The sequence below is a fragment of the Ptychodera flava genome, chromosome 21, assembly GCF_041260155.1.
Source record: "Ptychodera flava strain L36383 chromosome 21, AS_Pfla_20210202, whole genome shotgun sequence".
NCBI lineage: Eukaryota > Metazoa > Hemichordata > Enteropneusta > Ptychoderidae > Ptychodera > Ptychodera flava.
The window spans coordinates 7,317,868-7,338,921 of record NC_091948.1 but is presented as its reverse complement, the minus strand read 5'-3'; the positions used below and the strand labels follow the sequence as shown (position 1 = coordinate 7,338,921).

General features: G+C 37.9%; 1 protein-coding gene across 1 annotated transcript in view; it reads left to right on the top strand.

Moving 5' to 3' along the window:
* The window catches only part of LOC139121263 (stimulated by retinoic acid gene 6 protein-like), a 91,524-nt gene extending 70,766 nt beyond the window's left edge, over positions 1 to 20,758 (top strand). Inside the window, exons 12-17 of the mRNA XM_070685997.1 lie at positions 4,848 to 4,896; positions 7,260 to 7,377; positions 10,586 to 10,687; positions 10,857 to 11,020; positions 17,414 to 17,530; positions 20,277 to 20,758. Coding sequence (XP_070542098.1) covers positions 4,848 to 4,896; positions 7,260 to 7,377; positions 10,586 to 10,687; positions 10,857 to 11,020; positions 17,414 to 17,530; positions 20,277 to 20,434 — 708 coding nt within the window. The 3' untranslated portion in view covers positions 20,435 to 20,758. The remainder of the gene's footprint in view (positions 1 to 4,847; positions 4,897 to 7,259; positions 7,378 to 10,585; positions 10,688 to 10,856; positions 11,021 to 17,413; positions 17,531 to 20,276) is intronic.
* Positions 20,759 to 21,054: the final 296 nt, after the last annotated feature.

The following is a 21,054-nucleotide window of genomic DNA, read 5'->3' as shown; positions in this document are numbered from 1 at the left end:
TGAGGTCACGTGACATCTTGTCAAAAAATTGTATTGCTAAGTTATTCCTATATACCAAAAAAGACCTCTAGCTCTATTGCCTTGCTCAAAATTAGATATGCATATAATTAATGAGGAACAATATGTAGCGTCATAAGGTGTCCCATCATACCATACATGAAGGGTGTAGCACTTGTGGTTACTGAGTTATGGACAAATATGTATATTTGAGGTCAAAGGTCACTGAGGTCACATGACAATTTGTCAAAAAAAATTGTATTGCTAACTTATCCCTATATATTAAAATCAGACATCTAGCTGTATTGGCTGGCTCAAAATTAGATATGCGCATAATTAATGAGGTGCAATATGTGGCGTCATAAGGTGTCCCATCATACCATATATGAAGGGTGTAGCACTTGTGGTTACTGAGTTATGGACAAATATGTATATTTGAGGTCAAAGGTCACCGAGGTCAAGTGACATTTTGTCAAAATATCTGAGAATCATCGTGAATGGAGGGACATGACCCAATCTATAAGCCCCCTGGACTTCATCCGTGGGGCTTAAAGCTGTGTCACCGCATCCTTTTGCTATATGAATACGATGAGAAACTAAATATTTATTTTACTTGGCCTTATACATGGGATTCTATGCAGAGCTGACTTATACATGGGAGTCTATGGACTGCCTTATACATGGGAGTCTATGGACTGCCTTATACATGGGAGTCTATGGACAGCTGCCTTATACATGAGAGTCTATGGAGGTGGAAACTAAAAAGTCCTCTAACACGGCCAAATTTGATCGCATTGTGAAACAAATCGACGTGCATCGTATGGGGTAGGGTACTATCCTTGTGCAAAGTTTGAAAGAAATTGACCAGAGCATGTCTGAGATATCTGCGTGAACGGACGAATGGACGGACATGACCTAATCTATAAGTCCCCACGGACGAACTATAACCACACAATCCAACATGACTCTAACCTGAGGTAGAATGCGCCTCGGAAAGAGACATGAGGACTTTCAAACTTTGGCAATTCATTTTCGGTCTGTCACTTGTGAGGGCTCATTTTGAAGCTTATACGAAGTAAATAAAGTGATCGCCGGCTTAGTTTTGTGAAATTCGGGAACCGCATTTTCCCCAAAGAGGGAATGGCAGCCGTTTTAATTTCAAAATCGGTAAATAAGCTTATTGGGTAATTTCCCTGGCACTGAAATTTACATAGTGGTCCCTGATTTTTATTCTTTATTTTGAAAGAGAACGGTTGAAAATTTGCTTCAGGAAAGATTGAGCGAAAGTTTGTCTTTCAGTATCGAGCCGCGAACTACCTTGAGTAGAAAACAATGACAGAAAATACGACACCCTTGGCGAGAACTCTCCATGCAATAATGTGTTTCTGACTGACCTGAGGTTCATTAAGGCGTTACAATTATTTAACTCAAGTAGTTTAGGTCATATATTTGAAATAACGCATACTTCTTATCACGAGCAACATGAATATTGCAACATTATGCCTTCAGTGCCAGACATACATTTTTAAATGACGTTGAACATTATTCCATGCCTTATGACTTTTTCGGGACCGTCCGCATAAACGCTCACCTAATAGGTCATTTCAACATAACGGTACTGCCGCAAGTTAAACAGAATCTAAAGTGGCACAATAAACCCCTGATCGATCACACTAAGTACCAATTGTGACTCCGATGAGCATTAAAATTCCACTTACCAAAACCTGAATAACTTTCAAAAGTGAGACAGTACTGAGAACTCTGACAAATTAAGAACAGAGGGTGAAGCACAAATCAAGGAAATTTTGTTTCTGAAATTGACCAGAAAAGAATTTAACAGATAGCTATAGCAGAGAAAAAGATATCGTAGGTTTTTTGCTCACGTGTTGACACACGTGAGCATATGTCGCAGCGATGTCTGTCTGTCTGTCTGTCTGTCTGTCTGTCTGTCTGTCTGTGTACTCAATATCTCAAAAACGGCTCATCAGATCAGAATCAAATCTAATACATAGATATAGTTTGCAAATGGCAAGAACTGATTAGTTTTTGGTGGGTGTGGCTCGCTTACTTTTTGCTCATTTGCATAATTAATGATTTTATGAAAAACTGATATATATTGACAACGACTGCACACAATTTGATGAGATTCGCTACAAATGTTGATCACACCAGGATATATCAGCTTTGAAAGATATTAAGGGGTGATGTGAAAGATAATCACTAATTTGCATGTTTAATGAAATTTCCTAATTAGGAGTATATACCTGGATTTACTCGATCAAAATTGACGAAACTTGGTATGCATATTGAAGATACTATGATTTAACGATTTTGAAAGTCATTAAGCATTTTACTTCATCCAAATCCTAATTTGCATATTTAATGACCTTTTGAAATTAAGGCTATAATATTTGAAGTTACATGACCAAAATTGATGAAACTTGCTTTTTACATTAAAGATACTATGATAGAATATTATTAAATATCATTAAGTATTTTCACATCAGCCAATTCCTAATTTGCATATTTTATGAACTTTCCTAATTAGGGGTATTTATCTGAATTGACGAGACAAAAGTTGATGAAACTGGCTGTGTACATTAAAGATAGAACATTATTGAAAGCCGTTAAGCATTTGAAGTTTAGCCAATTCCTTATTTGCATATTTAATGAACTCTCATAATCAGGGATATTTATCTGTATTGACAAGACCAAAGTTGACGAAACTTGCTATGTACATAAAAGATGCTATGATACGACATTATTGAAAGTCATTAAGCGTTTTTACTTTATCCAGCTCCTAATTTGCATATTTAATGAATTTTTGAAATTAGGGATATATATTTGAATTTACATGACCAAAATTGATGAAACTTGCTATGTATGTACATTAAAGATACTATTATGTAGGCTACCTTTATTGAAAGGTATTAAACATTTTTGCTTCAGCCAATTCCTAATTTGTGTATTTAATGAACTTTCCTAATTATGGATAGATACTTGGATTTATTTGATCAAAATTGGCATAACATGCTATGTACATTGATGATTATACCAGGTTAAATTAATATTGGAAGTCATTTCGCATTTAAGTTTACATGTCAGCTAATTTATAGTTTGCATATCTAATGAGCTTTCAAAGTTTGGAATACATAGTTTGAAGGACTTGACTAAAGGCAATTACACTTGTTATATAAAGTGGTGATACAATGACAGCAGTCAAATAAATTAATATTTGTTTTTAGCTAATTACATATTTGAATACTTAATGACCAATAAAGTTAATCTGTGGTGAATTATGTTCATTATGTTGATCATAAAACATGTGGCAAAGGTTCAAATTTATACATAACTGCAACATACAATGAAACACGTGAGCATTTGCAGTTCATATCTGGTTTAAGAAAAGCTCTTACTCAACAACTCTGAATAAATGACACAGTGATGCAGTGACTGCATTTTATTTATGGATTTAACATAAAACCTTAATTGTACACATTTCAACGCAGTCACCAATTGCCCGCGGAAACTCCTGACTGAGATTGAGAGGTAGATCAAGGAGAACATTTAGGGGTAATGGACGTGCAGCAGACTGTACAGCTAAAAACCCGGGTTTAACTCTTTAAACGTGGGAAACCCAAGTCTAACTTTAAACGTGAGAATCGCACGTTTCTATCTAACGATAAAACGTCGAGATTGTATCCATCAGAGCTTAAAATTTCTCGAGAGATTGAAATATTATATTTACCATAATTGAACACAGAAACTCATTGAGTGTAAGCTTTGAAAAAATTGCTTCGGGGAATGGACATGTGAAATATGCAGTCCACGGAAACAATATTATACTGATGGGCGTGATCAGCAACTGGCGTTTGCTCAATGTAGCAAAGTATTTAAACATTTTGGGACTTGGACACGGCCTTTATGAAATAACAGTACTAAAGGGTAGGACGATCAATAACATGATTTGTATGCCCAGGCTGATATTTACGGTTCAAACAGGTTAAAGCGTCATTCGTCTTTCTCTGCAATCACACAAATTATTAAAAGGCTCGAACTGTTGGCACAAAAAGGGCGATCAAAACGAATCGAACAAGGAACGTGTCTTGCCAAGGCCGACGAGGGAAAATAGGAAATGTCCCCGAGGAGTCTTAGTACTAAGATCAGATTAGAATGCAGGTAACACCAGAAGTTATTTATTGAGATGCTAATGTTTCAACTCGTTCAACCGATTCGCAGCAGGATATCTTCTGTGTACATTGTGCCGTCTGCACCTGAACGAACATGAGACATAATTATGTGTGCCATTTTATGATACCGTTCTGCTAAGTATGAGGTGGCGGTGTTTCGTTTCTGACGGCGTAATTTCACTTCAGATTGTCACTGACAGTTCAAAATTATAGTATACAGCCGAAGTAGAAGTAAACTATCAATTATGTAACTGTGAATACGTGTGACAGAAAAAGTCCTATCAGTTTACCCATGGGGAAGTTGCTGACAGTTCTACGGTCTCTGACAGGGCACACGTGCATAGTCTGTACGTCCAATTTTACTATTCTGTGTAGAGTTATTCAGGAATTATTAATACTATAAGTTAAGATTGCAACGATAACTTTTGTCGAAATGTTAAATGAGTGAATAAAGAGTTGTTGCATAGCTGTTTTCGTAATTGGCATTATCGAGGTATACGCTTCCTTTTCTCTCTCCGATTCGTTCTCCCTCTATCCCAACCCTCTTCATTCTATTTACTGTCTTGTAGCATATTTCTCATCATAATTCAGCTGTCATTTGCTTTTTAGAAAGCATCGATCACATGACCTGAAATTGCACTCTGTTTTTTTGTCTGCTAGGTTTGTTGCTTGAAGTATTCTGGCTTTCAAGTCGGATTTACTCTCTGGGGTGAGTTATTATTCCAAATCTTCTGCGTCATTATATTCATTCTTTTTCTAGAGTCCCTTCTTATACCTCCAGTTGGAAACGATCGTCATTCAAATCTGATGATAACTTCATCGGGGGAAATGATCGATGGTCCTTCAGGGGCACCTCCGTGGTGTGTTTGATGCACATTTGAATCATGGACAAAAGATGACTGCATTGCGAATTGACGTGCTCATGAAAAACATGCAATTGCCGATGCATGGGCGACCTGAGTATCTGAAATCGTTAGTCGATTTCTTTAACGTAGGACAATGGGTGAATATTGTTTCCAAAACAAAACGTTTTCTTTGAAACACGGCAATTTAGGACAACCGGCAACAATAAAGACGTCGTGACCAAACTGAACATCACACGGTACTGGTATACTGACATAGTATCTCAAAACAACAGTGTTATGTCCATATCATGCTCATTACATTGTTCACATCAAAGCGATATTTATGGGACAAACATGCATGGCTATGGTCTAGGGAGTCATTACAAATATTAGATACGATGCTCACCATATGGTTCTGAGTAAAGACATTATATGAACTGTCATACCAGCATCGCCATTGAAATATACACAAAGGATTATTTGGCGGTCATATGAGAGAATATGCCTTCTCGCGTCTACAATTACAGTGACATATTTCTGTCGGTGGCTACATTCGAACTTTAGTTTTAAAATCTGAAAAAAGTACTGTAATTAGGGCTGACTTCGACCATGTTGTGAAGATTACTTACGCCGAATAAATACGAGATTGCATGTAACACAAGGCCCTTTCCTATATGTATGTCCTGCAGGGTTATTCTGAAAGAAATGCTTGAGAATGAAAGTAGCCATGCTGTGAACGAATTAGCTTGTTCTATTCAATTAGACATACCAAATTTGGTATGTGTGGGACACTAATTTCGGTCTGATAATTTACCTGGTAGGTGCTAATTTGGTCTCTTTAAATTGTGACATTTTTTATCATCAGGATCGACCATATCCTCGACTGCACAACATCTCACATTGGCTCTGACGATTCAGTATTTTCTGCCCTAAAAATTAAATACTGCATGAGGATAGAGTACGTTCACAAAGGGCTAACGGAATCGTAGGCTTTTCAGATCGTCTTTCTCGGAATATGAGAGTTACAGGATACGGTCCCTTGATATCAGCGCTGATGCTACCTAAACTCTTCCTGATTTTCAAACATAATGATGCCATTCATTAGAAACCGAAATCAGCAGAGCCTTCAGCCACAAAGGTTTCGAAAAAAAAATCCAAATTGCTCGGGGAAGCTTGATTGAACTGTAATGGATTTACCACGCAATTTAGTAAGTTTAATATGAGTATGCATATATACCCTGCCGCGGGAAACAATCGACCAGTACTTGAACTCGAACTTGGAAGTACTTGAACTTCCACAAACCATAAAATAGCTAGAATGTGGACAAAACAGTTGCCTATAGATCAATCGAAGCCCAGGAACACAAACCTCAAATGAACGTTGACAAAGTCAATCCACTGAAATTGCAATAAAAATGCATAACCCTCATCTTTTGCCAATGCAAGTCGATATCACCGTCCTACTTCTGCACGTGAATGAATATTTGATAATTTCACTCTGTGTGGTAATGTTCTTTGATAATTTCACTCTGTGTTGTAATGTTCTTTGATAATTTCACTCTGTGTGGTAATGTTCTTTGATAATTTCACTCTGTGTGGTAATGTTCTACTAAAGATGTCTTTCACGGCAGCGTAAAGACAAAGAAAGCGCATGTGTTCATGAGAGAAGTTAGATAAGCCTGTATTAAACTTTTGTGTTCAATGAATAGACCTTGCATGTTAATGTCTATCGTATTTGCTGGTAGCGTGGACACTAAAATGATTTCTGATTCAGCGCTGCTCTAAAAGGCTGTTGACATTAGACATTGCTAGACAATGTTATTCAGGATGACACAGATATTTATATATTGCCTTTTCAACCAATAATCTCCCATGAACGTTTAAGAGCTACACGTCTATGTCATTGCTGTTCAGCACTGATGAAATCACTGATTAACCATAATTCTGCATAAACTATAACAAATTGAACAATCATCCCAGTCAATCAATGTGAATAACATTGAAGAAAATTTCATAATAATTTATGAAGATATGCGATATTGCTAATTTAAAGATAAATTCCACCTTTGTAACATTGCAAAGATAATTTCATAAAAATAATCAAGATATGAGATATTGCTATATGAATTCCACTTCTTATGTAATTGTTTTTAAAGATAAATAACCTTACCATGCAATATTAAATGTCGTATATGTTAAACAACCTGTTTTTTAACTCTGACTACAGCGTTTCTACTGCTGCAAATGTCATTCGCATCTGTAATATTCCTCGTGTGGTACCAAATAGTTTTACCGATAAAGTACGGCATCGATTCAAACTTCTTCAGTCGTATTGATCTGATATGGTAAGTGTCTCACTTGGAAGCTCTGTTAACTGTAACTTTTGTAGTGTTTCCAGTAGCTTTTTTCTGCCTGTAAAATATAGTTTGTTGCCCAAATCTAGATCCTTTGAAATGAAACTTGTAAATTTATGAGCAATGTCTAATTTAACTGTGACGACGATATGTCAGTGTGGACTAAAATTTCCCTTTCATAAATAACATAATTGCATATTAAACACAATGTGTGCTTTTTCACAAGGCTGATACTTTGTAATTCCATATACTTTTGCTACAAGACAAAGAAATTGTATTTGACAACAGCAAATTAATGAATGTAAAAATTTACACCTGTTGTCACTTTCAAAATTCCTATCCCCGGCCTCGTACGAGCTGGCCAAGATGAAATGAATCATGACACGTAGCCAGAAATTCACGCAGTTTGAGCTTTCAAGGCAAGTTTTGCTAAGTAAGACGTATTTTTGTAATGTCATGACTCAGAGATGCATGCACATGGACGTATGGTTCTTCGAACACAATTCGAAAAGGAATTTCATCGTTTAATTATTGGACGTTACCGTCGTTATAATTCATGTAATTGATTCTATGTCTGTCTTTTTTTGGAAACAGAACAGGTGTTACTGTCTAGATTACGATACTGGTCGACGGCTATTACAAACAGAACAACATGCGGCCGTTTTTACGAGAGCATCATGTTATCCCGTCATTTCGCAATCTACGCATACCTTTTTTGATTAAATATTTTATGGATTGATTGCACCTGCCCAGCGAATTAGTTTCTCGCAAACAATGTCTGCATTGTGGTGATGTAATAAATATTGAAGGGGTAGAATGGTTGAAAGAAGTTTCTACTGATGTCAAATGCCTTACTTCGCGTAATTTAGTTGTGTGTTTATCTATCACAAAGTTAACTTTATGTGGACTCTTGGGGCAGAGAATGTCAAGAGTTTCGCTAAGTAACACGTATTTTGTACGGACGCACGGAACCTACGGCTCGCACGGGCCTACGTGTTTTATTAATGATGACATGGTCCCCACGTATTTTGTAAGCTACCAAGTCATATCGAACTCTCGGTTTAAAATGTCGACGGGACCTTGGATCAACTTTAAAGTAGAATAGATCGTAGTTCCGTGATCCGATTATTCTTATGGTGACAGAAGGGAAAAATCAAATTATCGCTATCGTCGCAATTGAGTTCATTAATTTAAATTATGAACATGAAATACAAAATAAAAAAAATCTATGGCTTTTTAAAGTGACAGCTTATGAGCGATATTAACCAGTTTAATTACGATTGCAGTACAGCCATCACATAACTTCTCACCCTTTTCGAGTCCTCGGCGCATCGCACCCGCATCAAAATCTCATCACCTCGGTCGGCTTTACTTGACCAATCTCTTTCGCGTTGCATTCAACTCAGTAGACTTCTCGCTCGCATCGCAGCCGGATAGTGGTCTGGTCTCTCTCACCAGTCTCGCATCACATTGTCGATCATATCTCATCGTCATTGATCGGAAACAGATGTAATTTAAGATAAAAATGCATGTTTTTAGCGGGGAAAGAAAAGTCATGGTAATGGATACAACAAACGCATAATAGTTCCAACCACGCAGAAGAATCCGGGGTACATTGAAAGGGTCCATGAAATGGTCTTACAGACAAAAGTTAGGACCAGTGACTTCGATTGCAGTATGGTCCCTTTCCTCGATCATTTATTGTGCGTGTTTGCGGGATAATTGACGAATGAAATTGTGATATTTGCATGTTCTAAAATATAGAACACTCGACTTTTTTAGGATTTTCAAAGACTACGATCTTTCAGTATGTGTTTAAATAAATCTATATCTCACTCCCCTTATAACGGCAACGAGACAGGGCCTCCTTTTGTATAACATCTTGCTTTGAGGAGAACCATTTCAGTTTTGTTTACGGTCTGCCATCTCTATTCTTTGAAAATGGATAAGGACCACTACTTCCTGCTGTTTGTTCCATTGCCGCCAGACATACCTTAACTGTTACAAGTCTTGGCGGCAAAACGGTGTATCTAAAGTGTCATCCATAAATCATGGATTTTGCCTGCCCGCGCGAACTTTTATCAAAATACCACAGGGGATAAATCCCATAAAGTTAATCCAATACATATATAAACGGCGAAAACACCATTTTATTGGCTCCTTCTTTGATTTCGACTCATTCACGGTTAAAATATTCTTCTGACTCAGGTAAATTCGTTTCATATGTCAGCACAAGGACTGCTGTTTTATCGATTCTCGGTTATATTTACCGACGGTTATATGAAGGTGCATAAACCATTTTATTTGTGCCATCGAAGCACATTTATCGATGTCGGGTCATTTGAGATGTGATTGAAATATCAATTCGGACTTTAAGGAAAACAGAAGTTATTAGTTTTGTGTATTTCGGAATCTTTTATTTGATAAACCGCTGCTTGCTTTCTGTAACGCCAAAACTTCACGAGACATCACTTATCAATTTCAATGGCCGATACCTCGTAAATTTGTAAATGTCTTCTTGGCTTCAACTGTGCCTGCTCAGAGACAACGCGATCAATAATACTATGTACTCGATAATACGATATGATGCGACAGCAAGAGATACTTATAGTTGATGCAGTGCGGACGCGATGGATACGCTGGATTCGATTCGTGGCGATGCTATCATTCTTTAGATCTGTGGTCATACCCGGATTCTCCATCATGCCATAATTCAATTAAAGAATTCAAGGCGACGCTGGAACTGACGAATTATATATTGCAGAAGAATGAGTTTACTGACAAACGAGCCATGGCTAGGCTTCAATGTCCAGTCACTGATACAGCAGAATATATCTGAATAAAAGAGAGGGTGGGTTTTAATAATTGCAGAAAGTTTGTAATGGATTATTTCGAAAGCAAATATGGATTGTGCGAGATCTTTCTAGCTCAAACGCGCGAAAGCGATCCGACGAATTTCTAGAAAATGCCACGTGCCGAACGTGCCGATAGAAACATGACGCTATGGTGGGGTGGGGTGCGATGTGACACGGATGGATGAGAAATAATGCAATATGAATGGATCCTCAGTTCTGTGTAGTGCTATGCAATAACTTTTTAGGCAATGCAGATGCGGATGAGAAGTGATGCGAAAGCTGTACTGTATATCATCATGATCTCTGCTTTACTTTTCTGTTTCTTTGTTACATTCATTTCAAAGGCAAGGCGGTACATTTGGTGTACTAGTCTACATTTTACAGCTAGCCCTGTCTCATTATGTATTTCTACAAGACAGAGGACACACTGTTTGCGTCAACAACCGGTACGTATACCATTTTACGAATACCCCATCTGTAATAAGTAAAAGATACATTAATAGTTAAGTAATAAATTTGTAAAAGCGAATTTAGCAATATCTATGGTATTGAGGTTATGAAGTTTTATGTGTTATGGTCGAATAACTTTTCCTCTCAAATTATTATTTATTGTAGACGGTGGTTCCATGTCAGCTCTTTCTTTCTGATATTTTACAACGTCGTTCTGGGCACCTTCACTTGCATCTCAAGGTTCTTCAGAAGCTTGGTGTTGGGGGTCATATTTCTTGGACGTCTGGACCAGGGAACACTGCCACGAAATTATGAATTGTGGGATCCAGGTACGCTCAAGTCCTAAGTACTCATTTTCTTAAAGTTTTACTCTCAGAACACGTAACCAATAACACCGCGACAGCGGCATAATCGGTTCCTAACTTATCTATAGCAAATTTTTAGATCAAGGGTATTCCAGGGAAGACTTGTGTTGATATTCAAACGTTCTTGTAAGGCAGGTATCATGGACGTAAATGTAAATACGGTATGTCTATTAGACATATGATTTTGAAACTCCAGGAATCCGTTCATTCGTAGATTTGATGTCTTTTGTTTTATGTATACTTGCTTTACTTGTTAGTTGTCAGATATGAATGTTACTTAATTTGTAAACGTAGTATTATAATAGGTGTAGGCAGTGGATAGGTATGACTGTTAATGTTATCCCATGCAATCGTGTAAAGAGAGGCTTTTTTTAGAAGTTATACAGCTATTTGCGTGCGAATGGAAAGCTTTTAGTGAACGATAAATGGGTGATCACAAGCATAAAATGATTACTTTATGTACACACCGTTTTGAAAGACAAGTACGACCAAAAACTTAGGAAATCTTTTTTTCTGATTCAATGCGCATTTGTGCATGTGATTTTAAAATTGCTCTAAACGCTCTATATGGACCGAAGGCTGTTTGGCTTTGTGAACTTACAGATAAGAAATTTTGTGAAATTCAATGGCTTCTAGGACTTAACAGATTTGCTGCCAACTAGAACTTATTTTAGCTTGTATACAAACTTACCATCATTCCCTATTTACAGCGTAGGTCCCTGTCTAAACATCACTATACGGTACTCTTCTGAAATCTTCAAGTTAATGTTACCAGATGTGTGCAACTGCATTGAGCTATTGTTCCTGAATTTGCCACAGTATTGGCATTGATCAAAGGACTATCCATTGACCCATAATAAAAACACACCGGGGAGTATACTTTCTGGTACATTTTAAATACAGACAATTGTATAACATTGCTATACCGCCCCATGTCACATAATAAAGCAGCAGAGTCAGAGTCAAGCTGTCTTGTTTTGCCTAGGTATTTCTTAAAGTTATTTGCCCGAAGGAGTTAAAGTTGAAAAGAGACATAACTATTTTACCAATGTCAAATATTTTGAACCATTTAGGTATTTTTTCTCCATAAAACTACACACATATACACTAATCGGTTCCTACAGCATGGCTGACTGGTTTCATTGCTATATCGAAATAGTTGCAGTGGAAGCCTACTGTGAAACAACACTATCATCCATCAGTTTGCCGTAATTTAACTGCGAGAACCGGTCCTAACGTAAAATTTGAAATGACTTTACAAATTATCATATACCCCTGCACATATTGCTTCATCGTAGTGACATTCACCGTAAAATGTCAGCCGTGATATTTCACGTTAAACGTCGAGATATGCACGATAAACGTAATCGGTTTCGGAGTTATCCCGAACTACATTAGCAGTTTGTTGGTAAACAACCTAAACAAACAAAATGGCTGCCGCTCCCCGCCTGCGAAGCGATGTCGCCAACGTAAAAAATTGAAGGGCTTCGAGGAACACGGATATTTCTGGTTGCCAAATACGAAAATAACATGTTGAGTCTTTTAATGTTTGCCCATGGTTTTCCTATTAAAGTTCTCGTATTTTTGGCCAAGTTCTAGCAAACATTCTGCCGTTCGCACGGCGCCGGCACTGTGCACGGTCTACCCCCGAACAGGTACTGAGTGCGCGGCGTGACAGCGATGTCGCGCGCGCGACGACTGTTGACATGGCAACTCTCAGGGTAAACAGACAAAATGGCGGCCCTCTCCGCGCGAGCTCCGTGCCGTACGACGATCGAGCGCTATAGAAATCAGAATAGATTTAAAGCTGAGGACAGTTTTTGATCGGTTACGATTGTAATAGCACATTGCACCTTAAAAGGTTCCTCCTGTAGTACGATTTTTGAATCCTGGTGTATTTCTTCCTAGGGTTCATTGAGATATGTAGGACTTGCAGCGATGTCGCGCCTGATGACGACTTTGTCGTACTTTATGAATGAAGCCTGTTCACATAAATATTCCGATATTTATGCGCAAGGCGTAATAAAGTAAAACCTCAAAATTTGAGGTTTTTCGTACTAATAGTAACATTATGGGCATGAGTATATGATAAATCGGTTATCACCCAATATCGTCTGTTCCTTGTGTCGTATCACCATTTGTGTCATTTGTGCTGCGTCAGACACTCGACTTCGTCTTGTGTCTGACGCAGCACAAAGGACACTTATGCTGATACGACACAGCAACAGGCGATATTGGGTAATAACCTCTAATTATAACAGGAGTGATTGAATATTTAGATCGATTCCATCCTTCGTTCTCAGCCGACTTTCTCTATAAAAGAATGTGTCATTCCTTATGTAGACAAACCAATAAAAAGCCTCAGCTATACTTCAGTATGATATCCGTGTCGCTCATCCAACGAAAAGCGGCATTAGGTAATTCATGTATTTATGTGAAAATAGCCTATTAGGAAAATTTGAGCGAGGCTTTCATTATTATTAACGTTCTCTTCTAATCCAGATCGCTAGACAAGACGTTTCAGGAGACATTTCTGCTCTTTTCGAATTCACATTATGTATCCTCTCAGAGCCTTTACTTCTCGAATAGATCCACAACGCAATTCCTTAGACTCTACTTAGATTTTTCAGCCTGCCTTTTTATTAGTGCTTAGAATTAATGCCTAGGCTAATGTTCCTAAAATCAAGATGGAAGAGACACTAACACTTTGTTCACTCTTGCCTTGTAGTAGACCTTCTGAAAACACGCACTTTTGTCTATCTTCAATTTTCCTGAAAATCTCTGCTTGAAATAACGACCTGAATTTGTCAGAGATGGTTGCTTTCCTTGACGGTTTCCAAACAAAATCTGATAGATCTGTTCACGAGATACACTATATGCCATTGTGTAGTTGGAACCTGACTAGGACGGAGCAACCGGGGTTTCACTGAGTTTGATTGCACCAGATTACTGAGCGCGCAAGGCGATTAAAGTGATATTCCCGGGGATGTTTATCTGTCGAGTACACGGAACACGGAGTCTATGGCGGAAATCTGGGAATACTGCACGCGTTTCTAAGGCTAATACCAGGGTGACTACGTGCAGCTAAATATTTGACTAATAAAGCCTTTGTTCAGGAAATATCAGAGAAATTCGGCGTTAAAATGTGTAGCCCACAGCTAACTAAGAAGCAAAGGCTCATTTTTCTCATCCGGACGGCGATGAAACGTGTCAAGCTTTTGGAATGGGATGCACTCTATGACAAGATATTGCTTTGGCCGAAGGAGAGATTGAGTCAGCTTTGTAAGAACAGAATGGGAATGCACATCATTTGGCAAGCGGGACACTAAGTACAAATCACTGTCATATGTATTTAGGCTATATATTATATGTATGAGATACATGTACTGTGGGTTTCAATTTGGTGTCATAACTCCGTGTATGAGACAGACACATTGTATGTACAATGTAAATGATTAGCTTGGGTGTCATCCACATTTCAAAGTCACCGACTCGTTGATTAGTTAAAGCGAACCAGCATAGGACAACTCTGTCTGGACCAATAGCTGAAAAGTTGATTTCACTTCATCTTCAAGGTAGTTGTTTTAGTAACAATTGCAGCTGAAAGTTAGAACTTATGTTTGCGGAAACTAAAACTTTCTCACACACTGAGTTGTGGCACGAATTGAAACCCGCTGTGGTTGTTTTTACTCGAGACCTATGTTTTTAAATGCTTGTAAACAATGTTATGGATTGAAAGACAATTGGCATCTTCGTATTACCATTCTATGTGTTTTAATCGAGGATCAAACAATCTCGCTCAAAAAACCTGTCCGAGAAAATACAATTTCCGCCCTGTTTAATAAAGTTAGTAATTTGATTTGAATTAAGAAGATACATTCAGACCCGAGATACGTCAAAGTGCATTCAACCTCGTATAGACTTAGCTTGCCCCTTGATAACGAAAGTACTGCCGGCTAAATGCAAAAACACAAAAGGGTCTTATCGATCCTTGAGCAATAAGACGTTCAACGCGTGCTCCACGAAACGACACATGACGGTGAAGACAGCAAATTTCAGTAAAAAAGAACAGTTTCAGCTGAAGTCCTAGGGATACATCGGGCTACATTTGGCAGAGGTGTACCTTTGACTGGCTGTGCACGTTCACACCTACTGGCCATGCGAGCAGGAGGAAGCTGACGTAACGGGACAACTCTGAAATCAGGATCAAGAGATTGAAGCTAACGCTCGAAAGGGTATCAGGCGATAGCAAGGGGCTAGGAAGTCATGTCAATATTAAACTCCAAAGAACGCCAATTTTGGCACTATATAGCTTTCTTCAATGGGTTTGATATCGCTGTTTAGATCTAATAAAGGTTTTCAATGGCTGACAGAACAAATATAGCGCAGCTGCTCAAAACAAAATGTATGGTTTGTAAGCACCCCGGGTAAGCACGCAGTTTTCTGTCCCAAGGGAGATAAACTCATCTGCGGAAAAACAAGCTACATTAGTATATAACCAACAGCTATCAGAAAGCCCAAGAACTGTTGCCATCTTTTTGTAATCTGTCTAGTGAAAACATTCTCTGATGCTGCGAAGGTTTGACAGTAGCCTTACTATATCCAGTTGTATCAGGATATAAAGAACACGTCGATTGGAACTAACTCGGGATAATTGGGTGGTGAAGTAATGCCGGTTTAATCTGCAAATGTAAGCTCATCTGCTTTTCTATTTAAGTTACACATTTGTTTTTATGGGTAATTTGTAATATTTCAACACCTAACACTGTTGAGAAATTCGAAAAATGTGACAATGCAATTATCCCAAATTAGTTCCAATCGTGTTTTAAGTATTCTCTGCTTTATTAGAATTGTCGGATCGATAGACAGGTTTCAGTTTGATAGGTGAAATCAACGTCAAATTCAGCTGCAACATGCTCTTGAAGACAGGTGTTTTAATATATCTGAACTACTGCATTTGACGAATGAAATCAATTGCTGAACCATGGGGCAAATTAGGCTTATTGCTGAAGTATCGCTCAGGCAGTCACCCCTGTAGTACAGACGTGTCCGGGATCATAGAATTGGTTGCTAAAACAATAAAAAACCGTTATTCAAGAAGCTTTCAGGCCAGATAAATCACATTTTACATTAACACACCGTTAGTTACTCTATCCAATTTCCAATTCACTTTATTAAAGGTTCGCCCGATCAGATATACGCCTTTAATCTATTCGACTAAAGAAGCATTTGATAAAATTATATCTAACGCAATGCATCTTGCGATTTTAAAATGGAGACAAAAATTATATTCGGCATAACGCATGTATCTCATCAGATGATCATATCTAATTTCCTATAAATTTATATCAGCCCTAACTTTCCCCTCATTGATATGAATAAAAGTGACAGTTGTTTTATCAGTTTACTTTGTTATTAAAACTTATCTTTAACTGCTAAGGTTTACTGTTGTCATAATATATTGAAGGTAGTGATCTATCTAAAGACCCGCGTAAGTAATAACTATATCGTGACGTGTACAGACGTAATCTCTAAAATGTATATGACAAGTAATTAATCATGATGTTTTTGTAAAGATTAATTGACATGACATCTTACTCATGATACTATGAATTTCTGTCAAATATAAATTGTAATGCTTTCTCACATGACATAAGAGTTTGATTAAAACTAAGGAATACTCCTGTAGACTTTTGACAAAATGTTTGATAGATGTCAGCTGTGGTCATATGTTTCCAATATGCCGGTCGGTCTTTCCATATTTACACATCTATTATGCGATACGCGAAATTACTGGCGTGATTACATTTTCAAAACAAACGTATTGCAAAATATTGTAAAATATTTTTGTTATACAAAGAGTTCCGTTGAAAAAATATTGTATCATGGTGACATTTGGCCTGCGTATGTCGTCGATCCATGGCCTAATTACACCGGCAAACATTGGAACTTTCGGAGCAGATTTGTTTCGAACATTGGCAAAACAAGCTGTAAAGCATTTGATATATAGCCCATTTCGGCTGATTTCTCCTGGAACACTTTTCTCATCACTATTTTCTTCCGCTACACATATGTTCTTAGAGATAAGTAAAACCTGTGGGTATAGATGCGGCTCGAACCACGGCATAACGAGCTATTCAAAAATCTCTGTTTGATTGCATCGCACCACACTTTGTTACTTTAAAGACGACACTGAACGTCGCATATCGTTGATATCTGAGAAAGCAGTCACAACAGCGGTAATAAATTACACAAAACACAGATCCCGTCTCTGTCGTCAACTGAGTAAAAAATAAATTTGGATGATATAGTTTTCCATCTCAGTGACTATTGAAATGATATTTCCTTGTTTCCAAGGTTACAGAGCCTACGTGGGATTCCTTATTGTGGAAGAAGCTCACTGCCATCCCGTGATGGTCACTTTTTGTCGTCTGCTACAGCGGTCACGTCAAAAGGAGACATCAAACTTGCAAGGTATTATAAATTTGAAATATTTTCCTTAAGCTATTGCTTCTTTGGGCATTCCAAAGGGAGATTTAGAACTGGGTTTAAAATGTCGTTAACCCGAACATGATAAAGCAACAGCTCGATTGTCACAATCAGTCTATTGATCTGTGCCAGAGTACGCATTTAATGGAACGCTTTTTGCATATTTTTTACATTTTTATGGCTTCTCTTTACGTAATTTGCTGTTCTTCAATTGTCCCGAACCGAGTCTCTTGTCACGTAGTATCTGCAAACAGTACGTCAGATATTAATGTTTTACAGTTTCATCATGTTTGTTACATCCACTGCATGTTTGTTACATCCACTGCATGTTTGTTACATCCACTGCATGTTTGTTACATCCACTGCATGTTTGTTACATCCACTCCATGTTTGTTACATCCACTCCATGTTTGTTACATCCACTCCATGTTTGTTACATCCACTGGATGTTGTTACATCCACTCCATGTTTGTTACATCCACTGCATGTTTTTGACATCCACTGCATGTTTTTTACATCCACTCCATGTTTGTTACATCCACTCCATGTTTGTGACATCCACTGGATGTTGTTACATCCATTGCATGTTTGATATATGGACTGCATGTTTAATGCGTGTAAATGAAATAGGCTTGCGTAAACAAGTGTCATGTAGTATCTGCGAATAGTACGTGAGATATAGATGTTTTACAGTTTCAGTATACTATTTGTTACATCCACTGCTTGTTTGCTACATCCACTTCATGTTGGTCACATCCACTGCATATGTTTGTTACATCCATCGCATGTTTGCTATATCCACTGCATATTTGTTACATCCACTACATGTTTATTACATTCGCTGCATGTTTATTACATCCGCTGCCTGTTTATTACATCTACTGCATGTTTATTACATTTGCTGCATGTTTATTACATCCACTACATGTTTGTTACATCCACTGCATGTTTGTTTCATCCACTACATGTTTGTTACATCCACTGCATGTTTGTTACATCCACTGCATGTTTGTTACATCCATGTTTAATGCATGTAAATGAAATAGGCTTGCATTAACGAGTGTTCAAAGTCCATCATACGTGTTGATATTTGGTAACCCATGAACATACAGAAGATTATGATCGTATTCGAACTCACAACGTACAGACCCAGTCATCTGGCGATGGTATCACAGTCAAAGCCACTCGGTCAAATCCCCACCTTTCAAAAGAGAGCTTCAATAACCGAGCTAAGTTGTTAAAATTATTGTGACTGCGACCCCTCCACACACTGTAGAGTTCACGAAGCATTCGCACTCACAAACTCACCACCACACATCGCACACACAAACTTTATCAAAGCAATGACGAAAGAAAATAATGCAGACAAGTTATTTAGGATATTAAATCCGCCCTTGATTGTTTTGTTCCATTTACGTGTATGTAAATGAAAAGATAAAGTAGCATTTCGCCCGTACCAAGCAACAGTAACTATCAATCTTGTATCATCTGCATACATTGGAAAGGCATTAGAACATCCCAAGATAATTGTGTACAAAGACATGTCCAAACGTAAGATAAATAGTTAAAAATGAGTTATAGCGTATTACAAATCTCATCCCAAGTACAGATACAGCGAACTGGTAAAGTCAGTTAATTTTACAAATTCACTGATCACAAGACATGTTTCTTAAGGTAGTATGCGCCTCGAAAGTGCAAGACTTAAACTTTTGCTCAAACTTTCCTGAATGAATCTTTCAACCATTCTCCTTGAAGAATAAAAATCAGGGGTCACCGTGCAAATTTTAGCACTAGAGAAACAAATTACCCAAGATTTACCGATATTTGAAATTCAAAATGGCCGCTATCACTGTGTTAACTCTATGGAGAAAAAAATAAAATTTTCGATTTTCGAAAAACTGAGCCGGTGAAAGTTTTTCTTTCTCCAAGAGCTTCAAAATGAGCCTCCACAAGTGGTAGATCAGAAAAGAATTGTAAAAGTTTGAGAGTCAGAATATCTGTCCCCGAGGCGCGACCTACCTTAAAGGTAGGGAAATCGACCCCAGGGATCAAGTTTGTTCTAGTCTATAAGAGGATTATGGAGGTGTATAGCCTTTTGTTTTTCCAATGAAATTGTAATCTAGTAAGCATGTTTATCTAGTAAGCATGTTTCCTGGCAAGAAAATCTGACGCCAGACACGGGCCTTTTAGCTGACATACGGATTTTACATATTCTTGACCTTGACCTCATAAACTGTAGAGGAAAGTGAAGCTGTTCTTAACTGCTCTACCACCAGCATATGCGAAACACATGCCCTACGACTGAAATATTACGCCCACTGACCTCCAGTATCAATGGCCTGCCTGCTCACCTCTCCCCACAACATTGCAAGCTCCTCTCTGCCCTGTCCCACCACTGACACCGCTTAATCTTCCCTAAAGTTCTAACAACCACAGCATTCCCCTACCTCTACCTATTTTCGGTACCTACTGCCAGGAATTTTCTCCCAGAAACCCCGCCCACTGTAAAAACTGCAATAACTCTTTCTTCCCTAAAGTAAAAATTAATTTTTGCTCCCGACCCATTTTTAAATTTGCCCCCCCCCCCAGAAAAACTGCTCAAGAACATCTTGCACGAATAGCTTCGTTGTCTGCACCTGCAATTATATCCTCATCTAAGTCGAAACATGAGTCTTGTTTCAGTAACAAAGCTGTCATTTCAGTGTTATAACTTTTCCAATTTTTTTTGCAGGAACTAAAGCAGTCGAAATGTTGAAATACCAGCGTCATAGAAGAGCAAGGAGACGTTGGTTGGTCGCCTACACGATACTTCGAAATCCAAGTTTAAGATGTCTTCGATCACCTAAATCGGATTCCCAAGTCGTAAACGAGTGCCTTTGCTTATTTTGAAGCTTCTCGGAACATTCAGGGCAATTTTATAACTATGGACATCTATTTTTATCCTTTTAAAACATTAATTAGCCTAAATATGTAAAACTAAGTGTGCAAATATGTGCAGTGCCAATGTGCGCAGCAACGTTCGAAACCTATCAATACATGTACAATATGTACATACGTAACAACTGCCACGCTATCTCACAAGCATACACTCATCCACACACGCACACACACATACGCGCGCGGACACACGCATACATACATACATACATACATACATACATACATACATACATACATACATACATACATACATACATACATACATACATGAATGCATGCATGCATGCATGTATGTATGCATGCATGCATGCATGCATGCATGCATGCATGCATACATACATATACATACATACATACATACATACATACATACATACATACATACATACATACATACATACATACATACATACATACATACATACATAGAAAACAGATGAACAGACATAGTGATGATTGTGTGTCTCGTACAATATACAGCGTAACTTTCTATTTAGACATATATCTTTAGAAACATACAAGAAATGATGCATGCACGGGTCAAAATATAGAAATACTGCTATTGTTCA